Source organism: Columba livia, chromosome 5 (genome assembly GCF_036013475.1).
Source record: "Columba livia isolate bColLiv1 breed racing homer chromosome 5, bColLiv1.pat.W.v2, whole genome shotgun sequence".
NCBI classification, from domain to species: Eukaryota; Metazoa; Chordata; class Aves; order Columbiformes; family Columbidae; genus Columba; species Columba livia.
In genome coordinates, this window is record NC_088606.1 from 29740656 (window position 1) to 29753184 (window position 12529).

At 40.0% G+C, this 12529-nt stretch overlaps 1 protein-coding gene across 12 annotated transcripts in view; it reads left to right on the forward strand.

Moving 5' to 3' along the window:
• The first annotated feature begins 1107 nt into the window (after positions 1-1107).
• HECTD1 (HECT domain E3 ubiquitin protein ligase 1) overlaps positions 1108-12529 on the forward strand; it is a 64566-nt gene continuing 53144 nt past the window's right edge. For all 12 annotated transcript variants that reach the window (XM_065064117.1, XM_065064122.1, XM_065064126.1 and 9 more), the window contains exons 1-2: positions 1108-1276; positions 3492-3770. In XM_065064117.1, the coding sequence (XP_064920189.1) occupies positions 3631-3770 (140 nt within the window). In that variant the 5' untranslated portion in view covers positions 1108-1276; positions 3492-3630. The remainder of the gene's footprint in view (positions 1277-3491; positions 3771-12529) is intronic.

A 12529-nucleotide genomic window follows, 5' to 3' on the forward strand; every position in this document is an offset into this window, starting at 1 on the left:
AATGTACAGTAATCTTATTTACTGTACTTATATTAATAGGCTTAAATTCCTAAGAAAAATGCATGTTATCCTACAGGAAAGGAAACTATTGTGAAGATACTTTGCTTTTAGTCCATTTTAAATTTATACTAATTTGCTATAAAGGCCTTTTGGTCCTTAATTTTAAATTTATAGCAGTTTGCTTGTTTTTTTGACCATATGCAAGGTAACTGTACTGCATTTTGCAGCATGCGTAGCAGCAGCTACTCTACTGCAAAACGTGTCTCAAGCTACACAGTATAGTTGCAGCATCTGTTTCAGTGCAGAGTAAGGGCAAGTTAAAACCTCTGCGCTGAAAGGCCCTTGCTGCAACTCACATCTGGTCACCATCGTAACAGAGGTGCTGGAGTCGGACCAAAGTGTTTTCAAGAGTGGGCCCTGCAAGGTATAAGGCCCCCTCCAGTAAATATGAAGAATGTGATATTGAAACGAATAACCACAATACAGCAGGAAATAAAGGGATCCGTAATCATAAAAGAACAAATCCCCACGCAGCCAGGGAAAGGCCACCCAAGGCTGAGGGCGTCGTGGGACACGCCGGGCGAGCCTGGACTCCCGCTCCTCACCGCCCAGGGCGGGCGGGCGCCCCGGAGCCCCAGCCCCAGCCCCCGCTCCCGCTCCCAGGCGGGCGCCGCGCCGAGAAGGCCCTTGCGGTGCCCGGACGGGGCAGCCGGGCCGGCTGCTCCCCTCGTGTAGAGGCCGCTGCGCTGGGGCCGGGAGCGGCGCACCCGAAGGGAGCGCGGCCCCCGCGGCTCTCAGGTCGGCGGCCCCGATTCCTGCAGAGGCGGGAGCGGTAGCGTGGGCGCCCTCCCGCCCCGGGTGGTGGCCGCCGAGCCCGCAGCGCCCGGCCCTTCTTGTCCCAGGACGCCGCCGGGGCGCAGGCTAGGGAACGCCGGCTCCGCTGGCGGCGGCACCAGGAGACGCGGCCCCGGCGGCCGTGCCGAGCTGCCAGCACCGCCCGCTGGTGCGGCGCCCAGCCGTGGAGGGGCTGGACTGCCGCTTCCGCAGCGCCCCCAGCGGCCGCTCGGCCGGCGCCAGCTCCGCCCCCCGAGGCCGCGGCGCCGCTCACTTCCCCCTCCTCCCACCCAATCCCGTGCCGGGCGGAGCGCCATGGATGCCGCTGGCTGCCGCCTGCTGCGGGGCTCGGGCTGCCGCCGCCGCCTGCTCGCCTCTCCCCCTGTTTCCCCGCGGCGCTGAGGAGGGGTCGGTTCCGGCGAACAGGCTCCGGGAGGTTGAGGTGAGCGGTGGGGGTGGTGCGGGGCCGCTTCGGCTGGCGCTGGAGAGACGGCGCCTTTCCTGAGTCGCCAGGCTGGGTCACCCTGCGAGGCCTGCGGCTTGCCAGGAACTCGAGCGTCGCTGCCCGGGCCTGGCGGGTCGGTGTCGGCAGGCCCGGAGGGAGCGGGCCAGGAGGCCCGGCTGTGGGCCAGGGCCCTGGGCAAGGGCGACGGCGGGTGCCGTAAGATTTCCTTGTGGGGGCTGAGGGGCAGAGCGGGGCGGGGCTGCCGGGAAGCCCCTCATGCCGCCGGCTGGCCTGTGCGCGGGGGAGGCGGGAGGCGGTGCGAGGGCTCCCCTGTCCCGGGAGGCCGGGTGTGGGGAGCGGGCCCCAGTTCCTCGTGCGTTGGACTGGGGCCCGTCTGTCTGTCTGTGTGTGTGTGTGTGTAGGCCCGGGTGGTGGGGATGAGTTCAGCAGCGGCCTGGCCCCTTTTCTGGCGCGGCCCTCGCGGGAGCCTCGGCCTCTCACTCTGCTCTGTTTTCTGCTCGGTGGTGGTTCGTTTCTGTCTGGTTAGAGCCCGTCTGGGGTGGAAGAACAGCAGGTGCCTGTATTTAACTTAACCCGTTTTCACTCTGTTTTCTTGTTTATGTTGCCTTCACCCTTTCCCCTGCTTCTCTCGCCCTCTTCCCCCCCCCGAAGTTAATAATTTAGTCGCGGTAAGGAGGTGTGCTATACCTACAATATGATCCCACTTGTACTGGCTGAAAGTAGTTTTGTTGAGTCTCGGAACAGGAAATACAGCCTGTAAGCAGCTAGGAGGATCACGGCCATTGTTTAAAGTACAGAACATGAATGCTTGACTTACTTTTTACAGCACGACTGCAGCAATAGCAAAAATATATGTGGCAAGGTGTAATTGAGGGATCTGTGATGTCGTTGTGGTCCTAAATTATAAACAAATCGTATCTGTCACACTGTTGTCACATCCTTGAGTTCAAAGATGTAGTGAAAAAGCACTGCTGTTTCGGTATAAGTTTCTCCGTATAATACCAATTTCTGGTTCTCTTTTGGAGTTTTGGCCTTGATGGAGTTATTTTTTAACTATTAAGTCATTGGCAGCAAGTAAACAAGTAGGCAGACTTTGTCCAGATCGAGCTTCGCCCCCGCCCACCCCCCCCACCCCAATTTCTGGGGACACTGTCTTGTATTTCATATTTACCTATGAGTTTGGTAAATGAATTATTTTTTTATAACCTATATTCTAAAAATAGCCTTTTTTTTTTTCTTGTATGTTTAATTTGGAGAGATTGGCTTGTAACATTTGTATTAGTTTTTATATGAAAACAGGTATATTTGCACTGGTCTTAGGCATGAGAGGTGAATTTGCGTATTTGTTAGTAAAACACAAAGTAAAAAGCAAGCACATAGGTCAAAAGTATCTCTTAACATTTTAAAGGGACTTTTTTGGTCTTCAGCTTGCATGTAGAACTATGGCATTGGGCCAGTAAATAATGTTGTTTTCCTTATATGTACATGAATTATTTGAATTATTCACTGCATTTTTTTTAAAGTCATGATTTTAGATACACTTTTTTCTAAAATCCAAACCAACAAACCCACAAATTTTGAAAATTGAGGTGATTCTTAAATTGTCTTTTTCATCCTTTGACTTAATAAGCTAATTTGCCTTATGCTCGAATCCTATTTTAAAAGATGAAGGATTAATAAAACTTCTGCAAAGAATCTCTGAGTCTTTAGTTGTACATCTCAATCTTTTTGTTTTGTGGATTTGTATTTAAAATGTGACATTTGTTGTCTCTATTTGAATACTGTATTGAGGAGATAATCCATCTTTCAGAAAGTTGGACATTATAATAGAATTATATTAAAGGAAAGGCGATAGGCAAGACAACAGAATTAGTCTTTATATTAGCTTTGAGAATATACAAAAGGATTAAGGTTAGTTTTTCTACTTAAATTTTGAGTTATGCTATAAATAACAGTAGGCTCTTAGTCTTGCTGGATTGTCAGCTGGTACTAGAAATTTATTTCCAATGAAACAGAACAAATTCCTGTTTACTTACATATAAAGCTTGAAAAAAGTAATTGCTTGCCAAATATGTGGAAGTTTTCTTAATGTCAGCCAAAAAATATGCCATACATTATAGAGAGGAGTAAATCCAAAAAGTTTAAAGGCAAGATTTTCATGATTGTTTTCTGTTTTCCTTTTCTTTTCCAGGTAAAAACTGCGAAAACCTGGGGCTGGCTGAAGAGAGACGTTAATTGTGGTCAAGTTAGTCTGTCTTGAACAAGTAAAGGATATTTTTGGTACTTTTAAATTTAAGCAGAGGTGGATTTTTTTTAAAAAAGAAAGAACCATGGCAGATGTGGACCCAGACACATTGCTGGAATGGCTGCAGATGGGGCAGGGAGATGAAAGAGATATGCAGCTAATAGCATTGGAACAGCTATGCATGCTACTTCTGATGTCAGACAACGTGGATCGCTGTTTTGAAACGTGAGTAGTTTTGGCTTTCATTTACAGAATGTTGTTTTCCTCTCTTGATAGCTGTATATAACATTTAACATTCCTAGAAACTTTCAGCCTCAGAAGTGTTTTTACAGATTGAATCAGTGTAGATCACTGAAATCAAGAGTTTCTGCTAATGTTGTGTGAAGTGCTGTTGCCTGATTAAAAATGTAGTGTCATGTGAATGATCCGCAGTGCCCCTTTGGACACATGATCTGATTGTTTAATTTAAAGAAATGTATTTGAAGTTGCAGTGTGGAAGTGTTGGAGTTGTTCTATTTGGGTTTTTTTTTGTTTGTTTGTTTGTTTGTTTTTTTATGGTAGAAAAAACTTTTTTATGTTAAAACTATAATGATCACCTAGATGTGTTTAAGCATCCTTAGTCTTGCAACACTTTTCGCAAGAGATATAGTAGCTTTTTCTGAGCTCTGTAAATCCAAACAAAAATCACAAATATTAACCACGGCTCACACAAATATTTTGCCCCTTCTTTGAAGAATTGCTGTTCACCCGACTTGTCAACTGCATTTGTACGCTTCATATAGGTCAGTCCCTGGTCTTACTCCTTTATGTATTTCTCACAGCACAAAATGCTGATGTAACCACTTCTGTTATTTAATAGTGTTGCTGTGCATGTGTTACACTGCTTCCTGTGAGGGCCCACCAGTTGTATGGAAAGGGAAGTAGCAAAAGTGTAAACAATCACAGCTTTTAAATCTCACATCCCCTACATTTTTTGGTGCTTTGTTTGTTTGGTCTCTCTAGCTCATATTTTGATGCTTTTGCATGTTCTTCTTTTCCATTTTTTTTTCCATTACTCTCACTTTGCATCTCAGAGTATGGCTACTGTCTTTCTGATACATCCTTCTTAGGAGCGTGGGTATAGAATCATTTAAGAAGGTGACTGTTTTGTTCAGGGCTATAAAACTAAATACTGCAACAGAGAGCAGTTTTCAGGCTTCTCTCTTAATAGCTGTTAATCTTTCAGGACTATTTTATTACAGGAAGTGTAAAATTCAAACACCTCTAAAATTTGGGTTGATACTAGTTTCATAACAGTGAGCACGGTTTTGTACACCGCTTTGGAATTTGAAATTGCCTCCTCTTGGCGGGCTTAGAGGTAACATGTTGACTTGAAAGAGACTTGCTGTAGGGAGATGCATTCAACTTTCTAATCTGTCCCTTGTAGCATTGTTACTGGTGGAGCACTATGTTTTCAGCCCCAGAAAAGATGATTTACTGACTTAATTTGCTTCTGTAGAAAATAATTTTATAGTTAAGAATGAACTTTTCTGACAAATCTAGGTGAACTTTCTGCGTCAGTGTATTTGGTGTGGAACAAAAGGAAGTTTGGCCATAAGCATTTTCAAGGATAACTTCTGGGGATTTTGGAATCAGGACTGAAATACCAACTTTTAAAGTATAAATGAGTTGTGGGTTTTATGCATTTTATTTAGAACAGATTTATATCTCAATATAAATGAATTAAATAGTTATTGCAGTGTTGTGGCTTTAAAATCAGGTTTTATGTGTGAAAGAATAAACTTTTAAAATGCCATTTGGCATTTTGACTTTTGTTTTGTGCCTTGGTAGAATTTAATTTTACTGTTTTTCTGAGTTGTCGATCTCTTTTGCTGCTGTAAGCTTCCCTCAAAGACAAACAGATCAGAATAAAGTGTAAATTGGGAAAGTTACCAAGGTTCCTTGCCTGATCAAGTGATTTTACAGTAAAGTTGAAGCTGCTACTTTTAATTGGCACCATGAATACACTGAAGGTATGGTTCTACAGCTGACATAGTAGCTCATTACCTTCAAAAGTGAGAGCAACATCTTCCCATTTATCACTCCCCATTTTTATTCCTTCCAGCCATATTCTTGCTTCATGCCAGCGTCAGGCCTTACAGGACTCCTCTAGCTGCCTAAAAGAGCAAGCTGCTCTTGAAACCCACTGAAGAAGTTGGCTGGTATTTTTAAACTCTCTGTAAGAAACAGATGATGTCTTGAAAGTATTTTAAAAAGATTTCCAAATGACGGTTCGAGAAGCCACAACCTGAACTTGAGTAGTCATGTGCTGAGGGAGTATAACTAAAATAATCTTTGATAATATTTTGAAGTTGCTTTTCAGCAATGTTTTTAAAGGACTTACTGCTTGTCTAAATAGGAGATTTACTATGTGACATAAGTGTTGCCAAACGCATTTTTCAGGAACTAATTTTGAAAATGGTTTCAGTGTATGCCTGCTATTTAATGTGGACATTTTTTTCTCTCAGTGAGAGCATCAACTGTAGACTTCACAATATTTTTTGTTCTGTTAATGAAGAAGAGAATTCCCTAATTTTTCTGCTGTGCAGATGTTATTTCAAGATCTTGGAATTGTTTATTGCTATTAATTATGTTTTCATCTGTGGAATTCAACAACTGAAAGATGGAAGGTGGAATCTTAATTTGTTGGAGAATGGAATATGATGTTTTTCAGGGATCAGTTAGTGTGACTCTAAATATTAAGTATTAGTCCACTTTTGCATAAGAAATTATTTGCTCTTATGATGTAAACTAAGAAAAAGCTCATCATTTTAGTGAAGTACACCTGGTGATTTAAGGTTGCATATGGTGAGAACTGGAGACACATGAAAAATATTGGCATGAATGCTATGCTTTTTCCCTAAAAGCACAACACTGTTTCCAGACTGATTTGTTAAGGAGTCAAGGGCAATATACTTAGCAAAGAAAGATGACAAACTTGGGTGAGGAGGGAGTGGGTAATATTGAAAGGATAGATTCAAAATCTTGCACTTCATTATTGTCATAAAGTAATACGGTTACTTTGCAAACATATTCTCAGGGAAATGGTATATTTTAAAGCTAATAATTTTTTTCTGTAGAAGAGTAATGGATACTGAAACTAGTGTTTCAGATCAAATCAGAAAAACGGAAGTAGGCACAAGTGTATAGTGGTGTATTTTGGAGCGTTCCAGCAAAGTTCTGGCAGTATTGCAACAGATTGTGGGGTATGCAGCCAATAACAGGTAGCGATGCCAAATAACTGATGTTTCTTTACTTCTCCACAGATTTACATATTACATCTGATTAAATTATTTTTAGTGTTACTCATATTAGCATTACAAAAATCAGCAGCATATTCATCTTCTGGTGATGATGAGTCACAGACACTGTTAGTCACTTGGCATGAAGAATGGCTAACATTTTACCAGCACCAGAAGCCAGTGGCTTGAACTACAGAAGCTTAAGTGAATAGAAATGGTTCTTTTAAGTAGTTGAATTGGAGTAAAATAGTTAAAATTGTTGTGATTATAAGTGTTAATCCCACTGTTAAACTGTGTGCTATTAAGTCAACTTTAACAGGAGTTTAAGTATGCATTTTATATAAACATAATTGAAATGAAATTTTTAGCGTTTAAATTGTTATAGGTTATTTTGAAGACAATGTAGAATAGCTACAATTTCATGTTATTAATATAGCCCTTTTCCAGAGGTGTTTCAGTTTATCTTTTTTTCACCCTGATTATTTCACTCTGGTGAAATAAAATGAGAACTCCTCAGATCTGGGCTTTGTGTTGATATTTTCTTCCCCTGTTGGCAGGACTGGAAGTATTTAGCAAGGAAGATGTTATTTAATTATTTTCCTTAACTACAGAGAAAACTTGTAGAACGAGGCAGTTGTATAACAAGTAAAGTAAAACCTGAGTAAAATCTTTTCTGCACTGTATAAATGAAATAGATCTTACTAATGCTCAGAAAAAGAAAGCAGGCATATCTTCCCCTTTGGCTGTGCCATATGTCCCCTCTGTATATTAAGCATTAACAGACTTGGTCACCAAAGAGTTATCAGCTTTTTTGACAAATAAAACCAAAAATTATACAAAGGATCAGAATGTAGGGTTCTACTGTGTAAACCAGAAATCTGTCAGTTTATTTTTAGATCAAATAAGTTTATTTTAATTTACGTTAAACCTTGTTCTTTCCTAAGTATATGTTCACGAGGGAAGAAATATATTTACTAACATGTGTAATGACAAGTGTAATTCTAGTGAATTGAAGACTGTGAGCTAGTGAGGCTGTGGTAGAATAATGTGGAACAGTTTAGCTTTACCTCCACCTGATTGCTTAAAACTAAAGGCTCCTCTGTTTATCAGGATTGTGTAACTCCAGTAAATCAAAATTAGATAGATGGATAAAAACAATTTGTCTTGTAGAGACAGGGACAGCAATCCCAAGTGGTGGTTTTCAGGCCTGTTTTTAAAGTTTGGGCTGACTTTCAAAACATCTTTGTAGTTCAGATAGTGGTAGAGTGCCCTTTAAAAGATCTGTTATTACAATCATGGTTAAACTAGCAGTCTGAGAGGGCAGCTCAATTCATATAGAGTTGGTTTTATTTTGTGTGCCCTGCATATTTGCTTACTTTTTTTATTTTAAGAAGAAAAAAAAAAAGTCAGGCCATTATTACAGTTTTGTGCTGGAGCACAGCCCCAAGTAAATTAGGATAAGTATTGCTGTCAACAATAGACTACAGTTTTTGTTATTTTAAACTGTGGAAAACATATGTTCTTAGTGAATTATTGGTTAGGACTAATGCAGACATCTCACTCATTAAATGAAATTTTGTAGGCTTTACAATTGCAAGACTCATGTGATTCCTACTAGTGCTTTTTGCCTTTTAGTGAAGGCAGAGGATGTGGCAGCAGTGAAATGCCAGCACTGGAGTCATTCACTCTGTGGACTCAAGTACAGTGGGATCTTACACAACCTAAAGAGTACTGACTGCTCTGAGATGGAAGTGGGGGTGTGTACTTTATTTTTCAGGGGGCTATCTTGTTACAACATAATGGTTAGAACTATTTCTGGTTTCTGTGGCTGGTTTTTGTTGTTGTTGGCTAGTTGGCTTTTTTGCAGTGGTAAGAGTTTTAACACACTTTTAACACAGTCTTTCTGGTTGCTCTTTGTAAAATAGGAATTATGGCCTTATTGTCATGGGTATTATGGAGGTTAATTAGCCTTGTCAAGTCATTTTGGGAATCTTAATGGTTGCAAAGGCCGGAAGGGAAGATGAGGTCATCTAAATTGACATCCTCTCTTCTGTTGTAGGCCTCTGTATCTTACTTGGTTGTTGCTGAATTGAGCATTTTGTTTGATACAGCCATGAAGTATAGCTAATGCTTCCAGTAGGGCATCCTAGCTTATTTTACCTGCTGTTTCACTATTTAATTTACTGCCTGTTTGTCATTGTTGTTGAAGTTTGCTTGTCCTTTTCCATATGAATTGGCCGGACTGCTGCATTCTGTGGCAGGCAGTCAGTCCAACTTTTCCTGTTGGATCAAAAGCCAACACTGTTCTTACTGTGAATGTACTTGGATACAAGGGTCTCATCATCTCTTGATTTCTCCCTCCCCACATTCTTCAGTTTCCAAGTTTTTCAGAAATATTTTCCGGACTTGCCTTTGTCCACGCTCTTTATAGTAGTACATTTAACTTACTGTTACCAGTTATACATCCCAGATTTAGTTAAATGTTTCCGAAACATTGTACAGGAAGTGTGGTTTTGGTTCTTTATCTTCAGAGTTGCTTTCCAGGGTATGATTGCTTATTTCTTAGGCATGGCTTGATGTATTACCTAGATCTGTAACTTGGCATTTGTGTGTGTTAAAACACATTTTGTTTAAATGAACCCATGCCTCTGAGTAGTCCACACAGTTCTGTATAACTCATCACACTGTCTTTGTCACTATTTACTAGTCTGCAGTTTTCTTCATTTTTCTTTCCGATAGTATCATCACGTACCCTTGGTTTTGTGTGTGGGATAAAATTGAAGTGATTTTGTGCTAGTACTATGGAAAAGATGGGTTCAGAATTTTAAGACAGTGAGTTAATAACCTTTTGAAAGATTCCATCTTCTAATAAGATTGGATGAGACCAATAATAAAATAGCTATTAGAGGAATTTCAAATATCGAGCATCCATTATTGAATTATTGTACTAGTCAAACAATTTTAAATATTGGCCTCTTATGAAGAGGCTATGTAAGAGGCATAGACAGTGTAGATGTTCAGTAGATTGGTAATGTGGAAGTGAAGTTTTCTTGTTTAAGTCAGTTCTCTTTTTGAGCACTTGGAAATTCATTAGAAGCTAGTAGGGAGGTGCACATATTTAGACACACCTACAAAATAATACTTTTTGTTTTCATTGCTTATTTAGTTTTGAAATGTGTACAAATGTAATGTATGCTCAAACCATTATCTGTGTGCACAACCCTAGGCTGTTACTAGTAGAAATCATAGGCAGACGTATATGTAGTTTCAAGTTCTTGAATTTATTCAGCTATTGTGGACCAAGTTTTTGCAAAATATTTATAAAATTCTGGAGACTGGAGAACAAACATATATGGAATTACTACCCCAAGGCATGGCATGTATTTTATAAGATACTGAAAAATGCAAAAGGCAGCCTGACACATCCTTTGTAAATTCCAGAGCAAAGCTAAAAATAATTTATTTAGAAATTTGGAAGTTATCCTGCAGAAACTGTTTCTTCTTGTGCATTTTTCTTTTGTTTCATTTTACACAACTGATACTTATTGAATGTGTAGGTGAATACTCAGATGATACATTCCCTCCTAATAGCGGGCTCTTGGAAGAGGGTTCAGTTGTCTATTCTTTATTTAGCTAAAAGGAAGTTTGAAAGTGTTACTAAATGTCAAGTTTGGTTTCTAAATTAATTTCTTCTATTTTCTGATGATGTAGAGTTTCTGCTGGAATAGATATAGGATTGAGTTGTTAATTTTCTGACTTCATTTTATTGACATGAGCTGTGATTGCACTTAAGGGTAGAGAGATTCAGAGTTGTAAAAGTTTAGTATTTTATAATTGTGGTAGTAGTTCCTAAACTAGCAGTTCATTTTCAGTTGCTTCATCCTCCTACCTTTAAAATATCATGTGGTATCTCTGAAGTCTTATATGTAAGTGGATGGTTTTTGGCCTTTATTCATTCTGTGACAGCATTGTAACAAAACAGTGTACAATATGTTTTGGAAATGGGTCCAGAAGAACACGAACAGGCAATGCAGGTGTGCAGGCGGTTCTCTTGTAGATGATCTTGGCTACTCTACTGATGTTTTTGATTCCTATGTGGAAACAAAATGGTATTTCAGCAAAAGAAACAATGAGAGAAAGTCTGAGATCTCCTCCCATAGAAAGAACTACAGAAAGGAAAAACAATAATTAATCAAAAATAAGATGGAGTTACTATTGCTTTAAGAACAAATCAGTTGTGCAGGCTGTATTTTCTTTGAAGCTTTACAGTTGCGTGACACATTCTTGTAAATGTTTAACTGGTATATTTTTCCTCAGAAACAGTCACTAATGAGGTTTGAATTCAGTATTTTAATTTTTAGTTACTTAAAATTATTGCATATGAAGTAATTATTAAATAGTGTAGGCACATGTAATTCTGTATTTTCCCACTGGTAACTGGTCCCAGCAGATGGTTTGCATTAAAGACCCAGCACAAATGCTGGCAGGGAGCTGAGCTTGGTTTTCTGCCACAAGTCACATGTCTTGGAGCTGGCGGCTGCAGCCCGAGGCTTTGTCACATGGTGGCGGCTCTGGAACTGGGTAACACACCCTAGAGCCATCGGCATTTGTGCTACCTGTTTTTGGGGATCAAGTGGGGTTGTCTTTTTTCCTTATTTTGGCTTTTAACACAACGGTAGTCTTTAAACTACCATTATTGTTGCTGTTTTGGCTAAGGCTTATAAGTACATTTAAGATATAAAATGTAATTGCAGAAATGAGTCTACAGTGCTTGTTTTTACAGGTATATTTTTACACTGGCAAGCTGTAAAATCAGCTGAGTCACTTCATTTGGGTTTGTGACCTTAGCGCTAGCAGGACCTTACCACTGTAGCTATTTAAGAAGTTTGCATCCCTATGGATATTCCTGTTCCTAAAGGGGGGACCACAAGGGGGAAGAAGAGATTCAGAGTTATGCTGATTATAATGCTGTAAAAGCCGTAGTAATATAATTATATTGATAAATTTCCCTAGCCTTTTATGACATCAGTATGATTGTGATGTTTAGAAAATGATTTTAGATCAATTTTACATTCTTCCGTTGCAGAACATTTATTACAGAATTAGCGTATAATGGTTTTTACAATCTAATAAACTCATTTTAACACTGAAAGCATGAATATTTTTTCATAGAAATCATACAGAATCAGCATTTTTTTTGTGTGGTTTAGTTCTTGATGTCAGTACAGGGAACAGAGAATGCTCTAACATGAGAATCTTAATGGATGAGGTTATAAAGGGTAAATACTGATACTGGATAGCACTTTTTTCAGACTTTTTAAAAACTTGTTTGCAAACCTGTCTTCTAGGGTGGAAGACTCACAAGACGATAAGTAGCAGTAGCACTTATCCTGGGAGTACAGCAATGAAGACGGGTAGACATCTAGAACTGAGACATATAAAGTAATTAGCAAGAGCTGTAGTGTTGGTTGCAGAATAATGTCATTAACTCGCTAAAGTCGGTCTTTTGCTAAGGAGTAACACGGAGTAACCTCATTAATTCACTAAGTACATCCCTAATCGCTCTTCTTGAGAGGACTCCCTTGAAGTATTAGGTTGGTGCAACAGTAACTGCAGTTTTGAACTGTGAATTTTAAATCATTATCACTAGGCTGAAACACATCTTTATTAATCAAAATAGGAACCATTGTCATCAACACATGT